This window comes from Copadichromis virginalis, linkage group LG12 (assembly GCF_057382275.1).
Source record: "Copadichromis virginalis isolate Kocher_CV1m ecotype Utaka linkage group LG12, C_Virginalis_male_GT1.1, whole genome shotgun sequence".
Taxonomy (NCBI): Eukaryota; Metazoa; Chordata; class Actinopteri; order Cichliformes; family Cichlidae; genus Copadichromis; species Copadichromis virginalis.
Window position 1 is genome coordinate 2,389,238 of NC_140629.1, and position 21,814 is coordinate 2,411,051.

Genomic DNA, 21,814 nt, shown 5'->3' on the forward strand with positions numbered 1-21,814 from the left:
ATAACGCTGAAAACCGATAAAAACCCTGAAAACCATACATTTCACACCCGAGCCTCAATTCTCACGGCCCGGTACCAAACGACTCACGGGTCCGAGGCCCGGGGGTTGGGGACCGCTGTCATAGGGCACACACCTTCAACTTTTGCCTCATCAGTCTCGTCAGAATATTTTCCCAAATGCGTGCGTGTGTGTGTGAGAGAGAGACGTGCTATGATGCATGATTGAGACATGGCACTGACAAAAAGACACCGACCTGCAGTTGGCAGAGCTGAAGATTTTCAGTTCAATGAAATTGACATTTTATTTGCACCAAATCACAGCATCAGTGGCCTGGAGGTGATTTATACTGTAAGATCCTACAGTAATATAGAGACTACCCGAACAATCAGATGACCTCCTATGAGCAACCACATGGTGACAGTGGGAAGGAAAAACACTCTTTTAACACAAAGACATGGTTAGACAGCGTGTTTCTAATATTTATAGGGGTGAATACAATAACCACAGTTTTATCTGAATTTAGAAACAGGAAATTAGAGATTATTCAGGCTTTTGCATTTTTAAGACTTTCCTGCACTTTAACTGGTTTATCTCCTCTGGCTTCACTGATATACATAGCAATGAAAATATATGCTGCATCTTCTAAAGCTGCATAAGGGCAAAATACAGTATGTGTACATTTGGATCAAGGCCTGCTTTTGGTATATATGGTTATTACGTCGAGTTCTACAAGAACTTTTGAAATGTGATTACTCCCCTGACTGATTTGTCAGATCATGTTAATCTTTCGAGCGCATTTCTGAGTGTCAGGACTCAGATCAGCCGAGGCTCTGATCGCCCCTGATTTTGCTTGAGACCGATAGCAAAGCTCAGGGTACAAGCACAGTAGTTTTGCAGGTGTCTTTGACAAGGCCGTGTGCTATTTTTCACAGAAATCCAAAGAACACCACACGAACCACAATAAACCCTGTGTTACGTTTGTCACAGCAACATTTTGAGGTGTGTGTTGGTTTCAGCTCCACCCCAGCTGTTGCAGACACTGACTACACCTTGTGTTCCTGCCTCTGCTGTAAGCCGACAGTCAGCATGTTGTGGGCTGGTCTATACCGCTGGAAAAGGTCAACATTGAGATTCACCATCTGAAAGGGACTGATGCTCGGTGCCATGTAGAGTTGGGTTAAAAATCTTAAGTTTGGGGTCCTCCGGGTGATCCACAGCTTTTGTATCATGTTTGCAAATATCGTAAATGTGTATCTTCCTCTAAAATCAGTGATAGATGCAGGAGTGGAAGTTCTTTTTAATAAACGGTTTGTTATAGAGACAGATAACAGAGCTTTTGGGTTTTGCCAAGTTTGGTAGAAAAAAAATGGGGGGGGGGGGGGGTAATATGATGTCATCACTGTACTTGTACTTGTCTCTCTCATGTTTTCAACTAAGGCTTGTTTATATAAATCTACATATATGTCTGTGAACATGTGTATGCATGCATACTGTATACATGTGAAGAATCATGTGATGCTTTGCTGTATGGCGGGCAGGATGCAGGACCCCAACGCAGGAAAATTAACTGAAAGCAGCAGCTTTATTGCTGAAGTCACTATTATCAGTATAAAACAAAACTAGAAACAGAAAACTCACTACAACACTAGAAAATAAACCAGGACCTGAGAATTAGAGTTACTTGGAGCACAGAGGACGAACCGCAGCATTGCGAGGGTACGACACGACAACTAACAGAGACAAACACGAAGGGCGAAGGTAATGGGAAACAGGAAGGAGGCACAGCTGGGGCTAGTCCAACATAACGAGACAAAGGAAGCAAAGCAGGATACACGGACATAGGACAGGAAACACAACACATATGCAAGACAGACTCGGAGACACAGGCTTCACACTGAGACGTGACTGACTCGGGAACAGAAGCTCATGAACCAGGAAGTGTCTGATATCACACTTGAGAGTATATACGTTAATAATATTATACAAAGGATTATTTATCAAACATGCAATAAAGATTATATGGTAATGACGGATACACCAATATGATTGTTTTCATGTAATGTTCTTAAACAAAAGTTTCTGTTAAAAAGATCTTCAAAGCATAGTGAAGATAGCACTTGGTGCACTTAACAGCCTCGTGCCTGTTTGCTTGTTCCAAGCCTGTAAACTGTTACAATTCATAGAATAATAGGTGCTTTAAAAAATTTATGCAACAATGAACTTTTGATTACAAAATCTCTGAGCTCGTAGTGATATTGTTATTCTCCCTGTAGGCGAAGCAGCCGGGGAAAATCCCAATACTTCCTGCACAGTGTCCCTCCAGCCACTCCTGGTTAACTACAAACGAGCGTAACAGAGAAACAAAGAGGAAATTAATACTTTTTGCATCTAAACAGATGACCCAGGAATGTAGCATCAATTCAAATTGCAGACAAAAACAATGATTAGAAGTTTCACTTTGAGCCGTGGAGCCTCACCTTCACCGAGGATGTCAATAGTGTCACCTTCACTGAACTCCAGGTCTTCGGGCCCCTGAGCATCATAATCATAAAGGGCCACCATCTGGTAGAGGATAGTACGGCTGGCCAGGGGATCTTCTTTCTGCAGTTCAGTAGCACAGTGTGAGTAAGAGAGTGAACCTGTAAACTAGCTGAGATATCATTAGAGAAGCATCTTCACATTTTTTGGTGTGTGTTACAATTCGACACAAAAAGACAAACAGTTAAATGTAAATAACATTTTCTTTAAAAGTGTGGCAAAATTTCATGTTCGTGTTTTATTTTTGCATCATTGATAAATATAATATTTAAAGCTGAAATAATTAAGACAAAGTTACTTGCTGTCTTTTGCAGTGTAAAGTATTTTGTACTAGTATGTGCTCAAATATGGGACCTAACGGGACTGCTTGATTTTTTTTAAATTTCAGTAAGTCGTTACTGCAACATTTCAGATGTATCTGTTCTAAATTACGTCCTGATTTATTTTGTTGGTGAGAAGAACCTGTGAATATCTGAAGCCTTTAGCTTTGATAGTTTTTCACATATTTCTGTACAAACACTACCTCCACATTTTTGTGCACATTGAAATGTACACATGGAACAAAACGTATGAAAGTTTTGTAGAAATAAAAATAAGAAAAATTATTGAATGAGTTAGTACACACACATGCATATATAAATATATGCATGGAGGGGAAGAGCTACGCAGGACCCTCGAGCTTCCAGGCCTCTGGTAGAGGACCCGAGCTTGAAGGATACAGACTGTGGGGAAGACAGACAGACAGGCAGACAGACAGGCAGACAGGCAGGCAGACAGACAGACAGACAGGCAGGCAGGCAGACAGACAGACAGACAGACAGACAGGCAGGCAGACAGGCAGGCAGACAGGCAGACAGGCAGACAGACAGGCAGGCAGGCAGACAGGCAGACAGGCAGACAGGCAGACAGACAGGCAGACAGGCAGACAGACAGAAAGACAGGCAGACAGACAGGCAGACAGACAGACAGACAGAAAGACAGGCAGACAGACAGGCAGACAGACAGGCAGACAGGCAGACAGACAGAAAGACAGGCAGACAGACAGGCAGACAGACAGAAAGACAGGCAGACAGACAGGCAGACAGGCAGACAGACAGAAAGACAGGCAGACAGACAGGCAGACAGACAGGCAGACAGACAGAAAGACAGGCAGACAGACAGGCAGACAGACAGGCAGACAGGCAGACAGACAGAAAGACAGGCAGACAGACAGGCAGACAGACAGACAGACAGGCAGACAGGCAGACAGACAGGCAGACAGACAGACAGGCAGACAGGCAGACAGACAGGCAGACAGACAGAAAGACAGACAGGCAGACAGGCAGACAGACAGGCAGACAGACAGACAGGCAGACAGACAGACAGGCAGACAGGCAGACAGACAGACAGGCAGACAGACAGACAGGCAGACAGACAGACAGGCAGACAGGCAGGCAGACAGGCAGACAGGCAGGCAGACAGGCAGACAGACAGACAGACAGGCAGACAGACAGACAGGCAGACAGACAGGCAGACAGACAGACAGGCAGACAGACAGACAGGCAGACAGGCAGACAGACAGGCAGACAGGCAGACAGACAGGCAGGCAGACAGACAGGCAGACAGGCAGACAGGCAGGCAGATTGAATCAGTTTATAGACTAAAATGTATTCTAACCTTTGAGTCACCAAAGTAGCACCTTTGGCAGATAGAGCAGCTGAACAAACCTGTGCCAGTCATTCTACAATAGAAATCAAATATTCCCCATGAATGTGGACCTTGTCGCTGCTTTGCTTTCACTCTTCTGTCCAGTTCAAACCAGCTGGATGGGCTTTAAGTCTGCAGACTGTGCTGCACACTCCATGTTTCCAAGCTCACCATCTTGTTCTTTGTTCCTGAGGTAGTTCTGGCACAGCTTGGACTTACGTTTGGGTCGTTATCCTGCTGTAGGATGAACCCCTGACCAACTGCACACCAGAGGGTCCTGCATGGAGTGCTGTGGTAGCTGTTTTGGTTCAGGGAGCCTCTCACTCTGTACGAGTCACCGACCCTGGATCCAGCAAACAGCCCATCACACTTCCTGCTCCATGTTTGACAGTTGATGCCTCACACTGTGGATCCGTCCTTTCACCTACTCGACAGCGCACAAAGATCCTGCGTGATGAACCGAATATTTCAAATTTAGTTTCGGTCCATAAAACCTTCTTCCAGTCTTCAGTAGTCCTGCTGTTTTATGGCTCAGGCAAACCTCTTGTCTTATTCTGACGTCTGGCTTTCTTGCTGCAGCTCGTCCTGTCAAACCTGCACCTCAAAGTCTTCACAGCTGAAACTGAGACTTGCTCACTACGACCACTATTAAGCTGCTTGAAGCTGTTGTCCTGTGAGCCGCCATCACACAGCTGTTAACTCTCAGAAACTTGTCCTCTGAGTCGTGTCTTTGGGTCTGCAGACGTCTTCCTGTCACACTTTGTTTCTGAGCCTTTGGATGGTGAAGGAAACTGGACTCACTGACAGCTGCAGTTTCTCTGTAGGACAGACCTACTTTTATAAGTGTTATGATGGTCTGTCTCTCTTCCATTGTCAATTGCCTTTCCCCCCCATTTGTGTAGCAACACTCTACTTTCTGCAGTACAATACTGTTTAACTGATGCTGACGAGCGTATGGCACCACGGTGTGTCCAGCACTGCTTCTATGCAGGCAGAGGGGGGAGTAATCCAGAAAGTTGGAACAGCTGCAGGAATTAGTAGCAGCAGCTTTCAAGGCTTGATCAACCTGCATTGCTGCAGAACAGATTTAACCCGTTAACCCTTGTTGTCCCTGAAAAAGGCTTTTTGTATGATTCTGAAATGTACATTATTTTTCAGTTTTGAGTAACTGCACCTTTGTTTATCCTCTGGCAGTTCACCCTCACCTTTGTACCATTTCAAGCTGTTCATTGGACTGAATGACTTGTAATAAATAACTGGAATAATTCTGAATTTAAAAGTTGTAAAGCTTTTGACTGGTAGTGTAAATGAATGAAGGTACTAGTAGTTGTGGTCTTTCAGCTGTCCATTTGGAAAGTGTGCAGTATATGCAAGCACTGGCTCTATAGACAGGGACACTGTAGCTAACTGCCCTTCGTGTCTGATTCTGTTCTGTTGCTTTTAGTTATTCCACAGCAGATCTTCTGTGTCAGCGTCACCCTTTCCGAGCATCCTCTTCTGTCGCACCAACCTTGTGCATGTCCTCTTTCACTACATCCATAAATCTTCCTCTTTTGTTCCTGCCTTGCAGCTCCATATTTCAATCCTTTGCCCACTATAATAACTATAATCCTCCCTCCTCTTCCCGTCCAAACCATTTCAGGCTTCCTGCCTTGTTATGAACATAAACTAACACAACATTTATAACGTGTGGGGAAGCTGGTGGCAGTGTTGCTGTGACACCTCCACCACCATATTTAGTTTAGATACAAACCTGGCACCACAGGGTAGCTCTGCCGGCCTCAGCCAACTGTTGCACAGTATGAGCCGACTCGATTTCCCCGTCCAGAGGTGTCAGCACGCAGGAGCCGTGGTGCTTACGTCTAATGAGAGAGGACGAGGGAGTGAGAGGAAGTGGTGGATCAGCAGGAAAATAGATGAAAAACTGGCAGATGAGCAGGAAAATACAGAAAAGGAAAATCTTCTGCCTGTTCATGTTTGATGTAGATGTCAGATGTCTGTGCACACTGTAACATTCTTACTCTGATGGAGGGCATTTGTTTGTCAGCTTCTGCTGTTACCTGAGGCGCAGATGAGATGCCGGCTGGTCCAATTTCTCTGCGACTCGTTCCTTAAGTTCACTGTATGTCGTGTCCAGAGGGACAGACAGAGCCACAGTGTAAATGTAGTGAACCTTCACCACCACAGAGTCTGCCTCTGCTCTCTGAGCTGAGCTGGCATGCTGCGAATACAAGAGCGTCTAAAGATAAATCATTGGAAAACTGGTTTTTTAGATATAATTTTTTGTCTATTTTTTGTTAAGGTTTGTGAACTAAAGCTGCCTGTGTAGCGGTGTGGTTGCAGCCAACCAACTGAATAGCCCTCATTCATTCATTATGTCATTATATCATTCACCTGCAGTCGTCATTTCAAACATAAGAGACATGAGGCCCAGTATGTACCCAGTGTTGGGTTTGTCCTTCCTCGGCTACTGCAGACACACGATGAGCTCCATGGAAAGGCTGGAGCTATACACTGCTGTAACTGGTTGTGTAATTTGCTGTTCGCTGTCAGCCAACTGATGACGTACTGGACATTTCTAAATGCTGTACGGGCAATTAAATTGTTAGCTAAGTGACTTATTTCATGTTTCTGCAAACTGCTTCGCTGCTGGCTGGTATGTTAAATAAGTTTGAAAAGAAACTCAAACAAATAAGTGATTAGTTTAGATTTGAGTTTTGTTTTAGCTCAGAACAGATGTGACAACATACCAGTGTCACAAACATCTGCAGCACTGCATGCATGCGCTGTGTCGCGAAATCTCAACAAACCGTCTAACGACTGAAGATCTTTTGATTTTCAGGAATCTTACTAGGTTTTAATGTTTTGTGCTTGTTGTTGTTTGATTCAAAGACTTCTCTCTACTCACCTGAATAATTTAGCAAAAAATTCATATCAGAGCCCAAAGTGAAACCTTCACAACGCTGTTTAACCAGCAGCACCAATATTCACGTGTCAGAACAAGAATATTTACTCCAAAATCAAACACGTCTGCTGTCCTCCAGTGTCACAGTGACTTAACTGGAACAAATCAACATTGCGCTGTTAAGTTCAACTTTACAAAACGGTTTCTTCAAATGCACAAAACTTATTATATTTAGATCAGGGAAAAAGTGTGTGCATTTGTGTGTCCGAGGCAATCAGCTGTGAGTCCTTCTTTCAGTGCATCGGCTTTCATCTTTCGAAGGAGGATTTACCTGCTCTCGTGCTTTGGCTGTGCATTTGGGAGTCTCAGAGTGGGTGGCAGTAATGTAAGATGGAGGAGGTGTGTCTGAGGTAAGATGTCCTGCAGGGAAACCACAGTAAAGGTGCATATCAGCAAACACAAAAAGGATGAAAGCCACTAGAACCAGCAATGATTTTTTTTAATCGTTGTTTTATCTCCAGTCTTCAGTGCAGGCTTTATCTTCCAACAATACAACTAAAAAGAACAACTCACCAAACACATATAACCAGTAAAGTAGATTTCATGGAAAACCATCCTAAGAGCTGCACAGTGTGTGCAGTAGCATCATCCATTACACAAAGGCACAGACAGTCTTCCATGATACTGTGTAGTGCATCAAAATATTCATGCATTTTTCTGCATTCACAATTTTATCCATTTTGACGAGACCCTCAACACCACTGGCTGAGATGTAGCCCCAAATCACGAGACAGCCTCCACCTTGTTTTACAGATGTCTGCACACGCACACGTTGCACCTCTCTCCTGACCTTTACTGAACATTGAAACAATTTGAACTGAATCTGACTGTTTATGACAAGGCTTCAGCCAACAGTCGATGGATTGTGGCTCAGTTGTGTTGCAGTGGGTTCGGGGGGCGGTGCCAGGAGGCTATCAGAGGGGACTGATTGTGTAATTGTGCGCTCTCTGTTCTAACAGGCAGCTGGGCCTACACTGTAAAAAATGATGGATGTTACATTTACAAAAGTTTAACTTTCTCCGAAAGTTGATTCTGTTCATCTGGACGTTTTCAGTCACTCGTCAGGTGACGTCTTCAGTCTCAGCTGACTGCAGGTTTCAATCTTATAAACAGCACATTTGCATAATGACTGAAACCAGCCCACTGAAGGAACAATGGGCTGGGAGGTCAGTCTTACAGTTTTTTACAGACGCTAGGACACAATTCCCAATACTTAGGTCACTTTTGCAAAACTCTTCACACAATTCTCCTAACTGACCGTCAGCCTGGCAAAGCAGTTCATTTCACATTCAAAATGCACTACAACTACCAAAACACTTCATTCAGGTCTCAAATAAACTCATTCTTCCAGAACACTAGCAAAGGTTGACAGCCGACAAACACACTTTGTCACCCACAAAACAATGACCTAAAAACACTAACAACATGTTACACAGTGTTTACTTGTGTAAAACAAGGACACATCTCTGTTTATAATTTCAATATATGTTACTGGAATGAATCAGACATCATGCAGAATTCGTTAATATTTGTTTATGTATTTTTATGTTTTTGCACTAAGTAATCCCAAAATACAAGAATTTGTATACACACCATCCACTGATACACATACAATAGTAATGCTAATCTACTCGGTCTCCTCCATTTGGCCACAGGTTCTCATCCACATCACATCTTATGTCATCTAGGGCAACACACCTAGGAAAGAATCTTCTGGCTGCCAGAATTGAAGGAGTTGAACAATTGAAGGAGTAACACCTGTGTAGATGTTCATCTACAATGAGAATCAGCTGTGGCTGGTTAAACTGCATTTTTAGATTTAAAATATGTTTCAATAAAATATTGCTGTTGGATTTTGCTGTCTTTTCAAGTTTTGCATTGTGTTATTGTTTTGGCCATAAGTTTAACAGTTTTGAAAACAGTATGTAAGCACATGCAAAATGTCCTGTACATACAAAGATTTTTGGCAGTTGTTGTGTCTGAGTGAGAAGATGATTCATGAAATTTGAGAGATGTAGTCATTGAATGCATTTTGTGCCAAAACAATGATAACTGATCCTCAGTTTAGCCCACATAGACTTCTGTTGTGCTCACTGTGTGAGGAGTTTTGCAAACGTGACCTAAGTATTGAGACATGTGTCCTAGCGTCTGTAAAAAACTGTAATTATGCAAATTCTCATGACCACTTGCATCCCAGTCACGGAAGCGTTGGAGGCGGTCCGTAAGAGATTACAGGATGACCCCAACCTCAGCAACAGGACCGCTCTCAGCATCCACCAAGAGTGTTTGAACTGTGTCTTCATTCCACCTACTTCACATACAAGGCTCAGTTCTACAGGCAGAAACATGGGTGTGCCATGGGCTCCCCAGTTTCAACCATCATGGCCAATTTGTACATGGAGGAAATGGAAAAGAGGACTTTGCTGTCCTACCCTGGAACACCACCAAGTCATTGGTTCAGATATGTGGATGACACCTGGCTGAAAATCAAATCTCAGGACGTACCACATTACCACATTAACTCTGTGGACCGACACATCAAATTCACCAGGGAGGATATGAAAAGGGGCAGGTTAGCCTTCTTAGACTGTGAGATTTCCATCAGTAATGGGGGACATCTAAAAGCTGATGTGTACCGTAAACCTACACATACGGATCAGTATCTAAGGTTTGACTCTCATCATCCACTGGAGCACAAACTGGGCGTCATCAGGACGCTACACCACAGAGCGAACACCATCCCCACTGACACAGCAGCCAGGGAGGCAGAAGAACATCAAGAAGGCCCTGAGTAAATGTGGTTATCCCAGCTGGACTTTTGTCAAAGCTGGAAAGGCTCCTAAAGAAAGCTCCAGCTGATCCAGGAGAGAAGGACAACCGCTGCCCAAGCGAAAACCTGTAGTGATCCCGTACGTGTCAGGAGTATCAGAGCAGCTGAGACGCATTTTTTCTAAACACCGGGTCTCTGTGACCTTTAAACCCCAAAACATACTGCGCCAAAAACTGGTCCACCCCCAGGATCGGGTCCCCGACACAAACAGAGTAACATAGTGTACGCTGTTAAGTGCAGGAGGATTGGCAGGATTTATACATCGGGGAAACCAAACAACCTCTGGCTAAGAGGACGGCACAACACAGCAGAGCCACCTCGTCAGGCCAGGACTCTGCAGTCTATGCACACCTACAGGCCAGTGGACACTCTTTCAATGATGAGGATGTAACATCCTGGACAGGGGGGAACGCTGGTTTGAGGGCCGAGTCAAGGAGGCCATTTACATGAAAAGGGAAAGACCATCTCTGAATGGAGGAGGGGCCTAAAGGTACATCTGTCACCATCTTACATGCTGTGATTGCAGCCATTCCCCAACTCTCTGTGAATGGCACTCATGGCCATTAATCAATGGTTGTTGATCAGTGGTTGTTGATCAGTGGTCATGAGACTTTGCATAATTAAGATTAAGGAACTGCCCTCCCAGCCCATTGTTCCTTCAGGGCTGGTTTCAGTCATTATGCAAACGTCCTGTTTATAAGGTTGAAACCTGCAGTCAGCTGAGACTGAAGACGTCACCTGATGATGACGAAACGGTTCTCCCACAAAACGCTACGTCCAGGTGAACAGAATCAACTTTTGGAGATTTACTTTACTGGATGATTGAGTTGCATCAAAAGTCTAACTTGTAATTTGAAAATAATTTCATGTTTCTATGGTGAAGGTAATTAAATCATGTAGGATCTTTATGAAATTCAACAACTTAATTTGTTCTTGTTGAGATGACGTGATGCAATCTAGTGAGAGTGGTTAGGTGCTGGACTCAAGAAATTCACAAGATCGCACGAGATTTCAAACTGCAGGAAAATCCCTGGAGTTTTAAAAGGCAACTACACACACACCATGTATGCTCGACACTATTTATTGTGGTTTGACCTGTCAAGGACAAAAACATACGGAAAAATTCTGCATCAAGCCTTGAAATCATAGCCTTTCCTACATTTGTTGAGCCTAGATTGACAGCTTGGTGGCGTGGTGGTTAGCGCTGTTGCCTCATAGCAAGAACATGGGTTCAAATCCACAATCTGGCTAGTTTGCAGTGGGTTCTGTCTGAGGACTCTGGCTTCCTCCCACAGTTAAAAGTCATGCAGTTATTAGAGCTAGGTTAATTGGTGATTCCAAATTACCCTAAAGTGTGAATGTAAGTGGTTGTTTGTCTCTATGTGATAGACTGGTGAGCTATCCAGGTCGCACTCTGCCTCTTAACCTGTCACTTCTGGGTTATACCCCTGCAACCCGGACAAAGCTAGGAGGATGGTAGTGGCTGTAAATCCATTCAGCTTTTATGTTAACCAGACTCTACACTTTGTTGAACGTTATGTATGAAGACAAATGTAATTATCTAAGTGCCCAAGTAGTACTGGGGTAAAAGTTAATGAATAGTGTTGGAGTAAAATGACAAAATTGTGAAGGATTAAAATATTTCAAGAGCTCAACTTACTTCATTTAAACATGTTTCAATCACGTTTTATCAACACAACATGCACAGGCTTACTGAATATGAATAAGTACAGACGTACCTTAACAAGCATTGGCTTTAATGATCACCACAGGGTGATACTAATAGTTTGTTTTGGAAAAGACATTCCTGATTAGTTTATGGCAGAGGCGGGCAATTGAGTTTTCCAATGAGCCTGAAATCAGGTCAACAAGAAACTTCATAAGGCCTTCACAGCAGACCCAGTTTGTCATATCACCTGGTTACACATCAGATCATGACTGATTTCATGAAATAAAAGAAGTTCTTTCTATAAATTTTGTTCATTTAAAGTGTCAGAAAGGATTTTCTCTTTCAGGATATGACCACTGGCTAATGACTTGTGTTTGTCAAGTCACTGGTTAGTGAGCATGAAGTTTAACAGTCAAATGACCCCTCGCCATCACATCTATTTTCAGAACAAGCTGGCAATGGCAAAAGCCAACTAGCATAGTTTCTATTCAGCATAGTTTCTATTTAGCATAGTTTCTATTCAGCATAGTTTCTATTTAGCATAGTTCGCCCTGCTTTGTTTCCCTGATTAGTTCCAGCTGTGCTCCATGGTGTCTCCCCCTCCCTAATTATTTTATATGTGTTTACATCCTTTGTCACCCTCAGTCCCGTTTACGTTTTCATCACACTGTGTTCTTTAATCTGTAGTGTACTTATGATACTGTTAGCATTCCTCTTTCTTACTGTTCCACAGTTCCTCTAGTTCTGTTCCCCAGATCCTCCAAGTGTTTCCCTGGCATTTCCAAAGTTTCTCATGGAGTTTGGCATTTTTACTGCTTCCTGTTTAGTTGCTATTATGCCTCCAATAAAGGGCCGTTCTCGTTTTATCCCTGCCTGCTCTGATCCTGCGTTCTAGGTCCTCTTTCACCAGCAAAACTGACACAAATATGGCTGCTGTGTTTTACAAAGCTTTACTTTTCAGTACTAATTCAGTCTGTGAGGAGGATGCACCTTCATACTTCATCTGTGGTGCAACTCCAGGTATCCAAAAGTTAGTACTAGCACAAAACAGCTATACCAATTTATGTTGCCATGTCAACAGACATTTTAATATTTTATCCTTGTTCATCAGAGCATGAAACAAACTGGCGGCTGTTATCGTTCATATACAACAATTTGGCAGAAGATTTACTTTTAAATAAAAAAATCACACCGTAATCCTTTTCCTGGTTTCATGTCCGTCTTGTTAACAATGTAATACAACTGCAAATCTTAAGAGTACTGTGATTACAACCATAGTTACAAGTTTCATCATAAAGATTTTGTATTTTTATATTTTATGTTAAGAAAATCTTAAGAAGATTAAAATTACAGGGCCATCTGGCAAACATGAAGCCACGAGACCAAACAGAGAAAACATTACTGTAACGTTGGGATGATCTCTCACAGCGGAGAGTTGCTTTGAAGGAGCAAATGAAATGAAAAAAGGTGAAAAGGTTTAAGATAAACCAGAGTGTGAGTGATTTTTACCCTGAGGAGGAGCTGCAGGACTATGCTGAGACTGTGGGCGAGTGGGTGGCTTGAGTCCTGGTGGGAGGGGAATCCCACTGGAAATTCTCTGTGGAAGGAAGCAGAACAGGAGAATAAATAATGAAGAGTTTTCTTTCCACAATGAAAACAGATTTGTCACAGAGCAGAAGCTTGTGTTTTTTGTTGAAATTGCCTTTAATCCATTTAATGTCACCAGACACAACAGTTGTGTTGTCTCATCTCGGTGGGTGAAGCAGAGAAGAACTTAGCAAGAATGTCATTTTGATCAATCTGTAAAGTGCCTCCATTAAAGCTCTTAAATGGGCGGCATGAACATGAATACTGTGTGTTGTGTTAGTCAAAGAGAAGTATATTACAGTGTCCTTTTTGCCTTTGGACGTCTTGACATCTGCTGGTTGAAGAAGGGATGCTGGCAGAAGTCCTCTCTGCAAAAAACGACTAAAAATTAGATTTGTAGCAATGAAAATAAAGCTTGTATACAGAAATTCTCAGTATTGTGACAGCAAAAGAATACATGCTCAAGAACCTGAGCAGGAATGAATACATATTAAGATTTATATAAAATATAAATAATAATAATAACTTTATTTATAAAGCGCTTTCAAACAAAGTGCTGTACAACTATCTGAAACTAAAGCGATAAATAAAATAAAAGCGATACATAGCAATACAAGTTAAACACAGTAAAAATGTAAAAACTCAAAGCCATAGAATTAAGACATGTAAGACTTTTAAAGACCTGCACAGAGCACGCCTGCCTAAGGTCTTGAGGGAGGCTGTTCCACAGAGACGGGGCACAAAAAGAAAAAGCTCTCCAGTTGTCTTTTTTCTGGCTCTAGGAACCTTTAGAACAGGGGTCCCCAATCCCAGTCCACGAGGGCCGGTCTCCCTGCAGGTTTTAGATCTCACCTGGGGTCAACACACCTGAATCACATGATTAGTTCATTACCAGGCCTCTGGAGAACTTCAGGACATGTTGAGGAGGTCATTTATCCATTTAAATCAGCTGTGATGGATCAAGGAGACATCTAAAACCTGCAGGACACCGGCCCTCGTGGACTGGGATTGGGGACCCCTGCTTTGGAAGGCCAGAGTCAGTCTGTTTAAAGTGATAATCATATTTATGTTCAAAATAATGTTAGAACATTGGGAGAGGAGTGATGCTGGCCTGTAGTCTTAAACTGTGGTATAACTTCACACTTTTCATTTCATTTGGAAATGAACCAGTTCAAAGAGATAAGTTGCAAAAATAGGTTAAGAGCTCTGAAATACCATCAACTACTTTTATCAGTACCATTGCAATCAGCACATAATTAATTTTTGCACATATTAACAAAGGTTTTGACTTCAAACTCATCCAGAGAGAAACTGAATACAGATTATTTTGAATTAAAGTTTCACTTTTATTGTCTCTTCCATGTTCTTGAATCTTTGCTGCTTAAATAAAAGTGATTAAATCCACTTACTATAATATTCATATTGTCAGATTCAAAACCCTCTTTCATTGTTTCAGATTGCAGGTCACTCCTCACCTGTCCATCATATATGACAGTGGCCATCCCATCTCTGTTCTCCTCTCCAAATAAAAACACCGTCGCGCCTCCAGGCACCGTCAGCTGTCCTGGTCCTCGTGCCATGTAAGGGACACGCACTTGCATGTATCGAGAATCCCTAACAGGTAACGGACAAAATAAGCTGTAAATCTACAAGCACGGCTTTGCTGTAGCCCTGTAGTAGCATCGGCCACACACATGTTCTGTGTCATCACGTAACAAACTCACTGAGCTCCATCCACATTCGGCTCGTAGAAGCCAGGTTTCTGTGCAGAGGACAATGACAGTTAGCGTCTGCAGCAGCTCACAGTAACGTCACACATACGCTGTGGTCAGGCTCACCTGCTGCCTCAAAGGCTCAAAGCCTCCAAAATCATCATTGGGTATCATGGAGGAAATCACCTGCAAAGGGAGAGCATTACACATGAATGAATATAAAGTGCAGTTTAAATGATGTGTTTTAGTCATATTTCAACTGTCATACATTTAGTCAGGGCCGACGTTTATATTTACTTTAATGAGCTACACTTATCGGTTTGTTTGGGTTAAAATAACCTGATACATGTGCCAGGATTCATTTAAGCTTATTTTAAGAGCACATCTTAATCATTTCAATAATCAAATTGTCATAGTTCAGCATTTTGAGTTTGTGGACTTTTGAACCTTGTTGTCTTACAGTCATTTATGTCGTTGTGTTGTATGTCGCTCGATGCTGTCCTGGAGTTGGTGACTCAGTGTTGATGTTTCGATTAATATCATCTTTTGTTTCAGTTTAGTTCTTGTTATGTTTCTGGTGAATTTCTGCTTCTTAGGTTTTGATGCTTCCTCTGTCCTCTGTCTGATTGATTCGAGCTGCGTCTCCACCTGTTGCCCATCCTCTCGTTATCTCGTTAAAATTGAACTGAACTGTTAATTGCTGATTCTAAACGTGTCAGCCCTGCAACAGGCTGGCACCGTGGCCAGGGTGTGCCCTGCCTTCTCACTGTGTGACGGCAGGGATAAGACGGTCAGAAGAAAACGAATGGATGGATAAACACGTGTACCACAGGCACTCTCTACGTACCGTTGCTTTTCCCAAGAAGTCTCTTTGCTGCAGCTGCTCCACATCCTGTTTCCTGGGACGAAACACCACACCCTCAGGTACCAGGAGAGGATCCAGGGCCTGCTTATTCTGTTTTTAAAGTTATAGTAAAGAGTCTCATGATCATAAACTGACTCCCAGCACCGTGTTCATGCAGTGGTGCTGGTGTCAGTCACTGTGCAAATATCCCGTTTATAAGGCTGGAAACCTGCAGTCAGCTGATGATGACGAAACGTTTCTCCCCCTGAAAACTCTACGTCCAGATGGACACAATCAACTCTTGGGATTTACTTAGCGACAGCAGAGTCTTACTGTAATATTACTTTAGAATAATAAAATCACCACTTGTACTTAAGCGCCTATATTTCATTTTTTAAGTCTAGGCTTTAGACGTCATTGTAAGTCTTGTTTGGTGAAATATTTGTTTTATTTAAACCAACAACAGGTGACTCCATCGGCACTTTCTGCAGTCATTTGTCATGTAAAATTCTCACTGCTGGTCCATTTGATTGGATAATAATAAATACCATGGTAACCATAAAACCTGAGGAAGGCTTTGTGACATGTTCGGTTTTCCAACAGGGTCTTTTTTTCAGCTAAACCAGGATCGTACCAAGTAGTCTTTAACCTTAAACCTAAAAACAAATGAACTCACCCTGATGCTCTCCAAAGCTGCCTCCATGCTCCCCCCTCGTCCTGGTCCTTTCTCCTGGGAGGCTGACAGCAGGACGTCCCTGGCCTGCTCCCACTGGCCCATCTGACAATACACAGCTGCTGCATTGTATAACACCTTGGAACATATCACAGTTACCCGTTTTAGTGCATTCAAACAATTTCTGGTGAATGACAGGTTGTTTCTCCAGAATAGATTTGGCATTTAAAATGAAATGAAACTGCTTTATTTCAGATGTTCGCTGAGCAGCAGCTGAGCTGGTAAACTGGATATGTATGATTCTTGTGGACGATTGTCTGGACAACCACCACAGCTGTTATGTAGTTTACGTTATGCTGACTGTATCTGATGATGAAATGTTTAAAACTCACAGTGGCACACACAGTTGCACTGTTGTTTGGAACCAGTAACAAAACCATCACGTGTGTCTTCTTCCATTAACGAGGCTTTGACAGCTCACAGGTGTGTGGCTGATATTTGAACTACACAAAGGTGGTGATGAGACCGCACGGGGCTGAATTTCCTTTTTATGGCGTTTTAATGTGCACTGAACCGAATCCTTGATGATGGTGTGTCCTTGTGTCGAGGTGTGTGTAGGTGAGGCTGAATGTCAGACCTGCCAGCTGTACAGTTTAAATCTCAGTCCCAGCTGTTTGTAGTCGATCACTACGTTCTCTCGCATATGTTTCTGTGCCCAGATGTAGTCAGACAGAGCCTCTTCCAACCTGGAGAGAGAAAGAAATGCGGGCAGTATATTTAAAAACCTGAATAGCACACAATGTATAAATAATATAATCACATAGATACCACACCAGCGCCAAACTTTTCTGTCATAATTTGTCATGTTTTAGTAATACATGAACATCTTTCGTAGTTTCGTGTTTTCATATTACATCAGTGTGGCGGGGGCGTGGTCTGCGGTGCCGCTGTGTGAACTGGGTCCTGCTGTGGTGTTGTTGTTGTCAGTGTGTGAGGCTGAAGAGCAGGTCTGCCGCGGTTTGTTACAGTCTGTTTATTTGGTTTGTTTTTACAGTTTTTCTTCTTCATTGTCTGTGTGGAGCATATGATGTAACGTTGGTGGTGATGCGAGGTGCTACACATCTAAGTGGTTTTTTTATTATTATTATTATTATTTTATTATTATTTTTATTATTTTTATATTTTTATATATATTATTATTATTATTAATATATATTATTATTATATATTTTTTTATATTTTTATATTTATATTTATATTATATTTATATTTATTATTATTATTTTATTTTTATATATTATTATTTAGTATTTAGTATTCATTAGTGAAGAATGAAGTAAATGTTCTTTTAGTTTTTCAGATTTTCCAATAAGCTGTTTTCAAATTTAACGTAATCTCTGTTTCTTAGTTTTAGATGTTTTTCCTCAGTTGGTCGACTGAGAAATGAGTTGCCAGGAACTAATCCCAGCCCACCTCCCACACCTGTGGGTCTCTGGTGTATCAGTACAAAGGAAAATTTCACAATAGTTTTATTGTCTGTTCCAGCTTTCCACCACAATGGTCCACAGGCCGTCTCCCATACTCCTCATAATACACCCTTTAATGTATTTAGTGAATTAACATATGGCGTACTGCATATGATGGATGAATTATATGATTTTTGGTTATTTTTGTGTATTTAAATTGTGTATTTCGGCACATCCTGTTCTCTGCCTCTTTGTTCACATTTATCGGGCAAAATCTTAAGTTGTCATGAAGTCGAGCGTTAGCAACTATTACCAGATTTTATGTTTAGCTCTCATTTAAATCTTATTAATAATCCATCATATTAAAAAGTAAATATTGTTTGTCTCTTTGTGTTAGCACTCAGATGGACTGACCTGTTCGGACTTTAGCTGAATAATCAGGATTTATTACTGGGTGAGTGCTCCTGGAAGCGTAGCCTTCTGTCAGTCTGACTCTCTCGTATATAAATCATCACATCTTGTTTATGTTGACACTTTACACAGCGTCTTTTTGAGAAATGGTAATATGTACACAGACTACGAGTTAGTTTGAAATGGTCCTTCTTACCTGCCCATCTCCATCATCACTGCTCCTCGCTGGAAGAAGGCGACAGCAAGGCGTTCATCCTTAGCAATGGTTAAGTCTAAAGCCTGGATAGCAGAGAGGGGAAAGACGACATCAAAGCTTTACTGTACGTGTGTGTATACTCACGAGTGATACAGTAAATAATAATGCATGTACAGCTTTTTATTGACCTTCTTTGTATGTTTTTCTTCATCTTCACTCCTCCTCTTTATCTCTCTCTCTCTCAAACACACACACACACACACACACACACACACACACACACACACACACACACACACACACACCAATGATCCACATACGATGCTCAGTTTGCTCATTTACAGCCTGGAAAGTCCAGGACGTTTCCTGATTTGACAGCGTTTGTGAAATAACCAGTAATCCCTGACAGCCACTGGTTAAAGATTATAGACGTTTCCATTTCAATCATTTGGAGTGACTCACCTTCAAGGCCAAATCCAGCTGCCCCAGGGCCAGGTAACATGAGGCAGTATTAAACAGCGTGCGAGAAGTGGGCTCACTGATCTCATTGAGTTTGGCCAGAGCTGTTGGCCAGTCCTTCGCATCCACAGCCTCGACCGAATTTTGCCACAGTTGCAGTAACTCAGTGTAAAGCATCCTGTAAGCCAGGAGTGGAAATACAAGACAGAGACACTCTGATATCAACAGGTGACATTTGATTTGATTTTTTTGCATTTCCGTGTTTACTCTCAAAGCAGATGATTTTATCACAGTTACTTAATGCGGTTATAAAGTTATTCATGCATAGAAAAATAATTTATACATATTCTAATTTTTCTTTTTTGACCCAATACGAACAAAACAGGAAACCCTTAAAATCTGATAACAAATGTCACTTTTAGACTCTCGTTGTGCAAACACAATATTTATGTCTCACATTGGTGCATTACATTAAAAATAGGTGTAGACATATGAGATATATATATATATATATATATATATATATATATATATATATATATATATATAGTGTGTGTGTGTGTGTGTGTGTGTGTGTGTGTGTGTGTGTGTGCCTTCATCCTATCATGGTGTTGTTTGAGGCTCTCATATATATTTGTGAGGGTTTATCTTACTGACAGTAAATGTTGGTCGCTCTAAAATGTGTTACACTTCAGTGAGAGCAAGTCTGAAGATTTTGTCATTATTCCCACATTTTCGGAATATCGATGACAATAATAACTATTTGTGTTAAGAAGAATAGGAACTTCTGTCAGGCTGAAGAGAAACTGGTGTGAATGTGAGCACAGATGGTTGTCTCTGTGTTAGTTCAGTAACAGACCGGTGACCGGTGCCCTGCCTCTCGCCCTATGACAGCTGGGGTGAAATGTAAAAGGATCAATGAAAGGATGTTTAAGGCAGGAAAGAAAGAAGTAGTCTGATGGAGAAGAGTACGGTGATGTAAAAGAGGAAGACAATTAGACAGGTATTAGAGAAATACAGAATATATCGAACGCAGCAAAAAGAAGGAAAAGATGCAGCTGGAGAGAAAGTTCACTGATCTGTAACATTCAGCACAATTTTCCTGGAATACTTCCTTGTACCATATGCAGTGCCTGTTTGCCCGTGCTGCTTACTTCACTTCACACAAGTTTAAATGCTTCTCTCTGAAATATCACTCCACACTCAGACTGCTGCTTACCTTTTGTTCCTGAATGAGTGGCTGCTTTGAGTTCTGTCAGTGTTGGTCTCTCGTCCTCTGGACCTGTCTGTGCTCACAGGGAAGTGTGAGTAAGACATACTGGTCTCCTCAGAAGTCTCCACCCAGCTGCAACAAAGAGGTTCTCTATTCACATTCCTGAGATAAAACCCACAGTGGCACAATGACTGTGGAATTCACCTGTTAACGCTGCACGTACCGTAAGAACGGCCGTTACAAAATACATGAATTGCCCATGATTTACGCATACCTGTTTGACATTATGTCCTGATTCTAGTCATATATCATTTATAAGTCTGAGTCAGTGGATTTATGTTTGTTTTAATTTATACAGCTGGTCCCACTGAGGCTCAATGTCTGATCATTAAACTAACAATGAAATACCTCACATTGTCCAGTGTTTACAGTCATATCATATTGCCTATAACTATGGTGTAGCTTACATTATATCTCCAAGCAGTTCTGAGCTGAATCTATTCACACTGACCTTTGACCTACCTTTACCTGAAATATTTCACAGAAGGAAAAGAGGAGACAAAGTCATCTGTTTTCCAGAAATCACAGCTCTGCACAATAGAAAGCTAACAGAGGCATTAAAAACTGCCATAAAGCTGCAAAACAAGGAAAAGGATGACTTTTTTATTCATACCTTACTGGGTCAACCGGCTGCACTGGTTGTGTTTTACTGTTTATGTGCACCACGAGTCTTATCATGGCCCTGCCCATTAAAGAAATATGTAAGCACTTTGTTGCAGTTGCTGCTGCTGCTAAAAGTGAGGGAAGTTTAGGATATCTCTGCATTGGACATCCTAAATTATCTGAGACAATCATCATCAGTATGTAAAAGTCAGGAACAGGAAACAGGAAACAAAAAAAAGTCACTTTAAGGGAGAAACCACATATTTCTTCCCGTCAGTAAGACGTGAAGATTGAGACCCCTGATCTACAGCAATCTGCAGTTTTTTGGTTTTTCAGGTGTGTAATTTTTCAGCAAGAAAATGATCTAGAAACCTCCCAATGCAGAAAAAAACCTGCACAGAAAATACACAATGTAGCTGTGAGTCATAGATTAACCTCCCACAACCTGGATTTCAGCATTATTCAATCAGCATGAGATCATCCTAACAGATAACAGAAGAAAAACCCAAATTCCCAAAGAATCTACTCGAAAAAGCTTCGAGAAATGTTGGATAAATTCAAGAAATTATAAAGAAACTTACTAAAGAGAATTCAGGCCCTGTTGGTCACGCCAAATATTGACTTTCGATCTCTTTAGAGCTGTCAGTAATTCAATATTTTTCCCATTTCTCAAGCAGAAATATTTAACCAGAAAACTGAGAAGTGGCTCAAGACTCTTTCATGGTACCATGTATACGGTGACATTTCATTTTTGTTTATTTTCATTTTGCTGTCAGGTAATTTTAATGCAGATACTGACTAGAGTAGAAGGGTATTTAGAGTATTTTGAGAGTGTTTTTATATGTGTTAAATCTTGTCATGTTACTTCTACAAAGAACAAACGTATTCTCGGAGATTTGTTT

At 41.7% G+C, this 21,814-nt stretch overlaps 1 protein-coding gene across 2 annotated transcripts; it reads right to left on the minus strand.

The window, feature by feature from the left end:
• Positions 1-300: 300 nt before the first annotated feature.
• LOC146696242 (neutrophil cytosol factor 2-like) lies at positions 301-20,967 on the minus strand. 2 transcript variants are annotated; one of them, XM_085474340.1, is made up of 17 exons: positions 20,772-20,967; positions 20,256-20,381; positions 19,040-19,214; positions 18,578-18,660; positions 17,142-17,250; positions 16,508-16,642; positions 15,835-15,942; positions 15,114-15,173; positions 15,000-15,037; positions 14,751-14,889; positions 13,575-13,643; positions 13,198-13,285; positions 7,461-7,549; positions 6,285-6,445; positions 5,978-6,086; positions 2,478-2,601; positions 301-2,337 (listed from the first exon to the last, which is right to left on the minus strand). In XM_085474340.1, exons 2-17 carry the CDS (start codon positions 20,351-20,353, stop codon positions 2,228-2,230), a joined length of 1,695 nt encoding a protein of 564 aa, XP_085330466.1. In that variant the 5' UTR covers positions 20,354-20,381; positions 20,772-20,967; the 3' UTR covers positions 301-2,227. The 2 variants fall into 2 exon arrangements, with proteins under 2 accessions (XP_085330466.1, XP_085330467.1); XM_085474341.1 differs by having other exon boundaries at positions 20,778-20,840.
• Between the last annotated feature and the right edge of the window lie 847 nt (positions 20,968-21,814).

What these genes read in the sequence shown, in the direction of transcription:
- LOC146696242 (XM_085474340.1), bottom strand. Translation starts at nt 20,353, where the DNA reads ATGTCTTACTCACACTTCCCTGTGAGCACAGACAGGTCCAGAGGACGA. An exon ending in CAGCTTTGGAGAGCATCAGG is followed by an intron (nt 15,943 to 16,507) that starts GTGAGTTCATTT and finishes CTTTAAAAACAG; the next exon opens with AATAAGCAGGCCCTGGATCC. An exon ending in CCAAAGGCAAAAAGGACACT is followed by an intron (nt 13,286 to 13,574) that starts GTAATATACTTC and finishes TTCCTTCCACAG; the next exon opens with AGAATTTCCAGTGGGATTCC.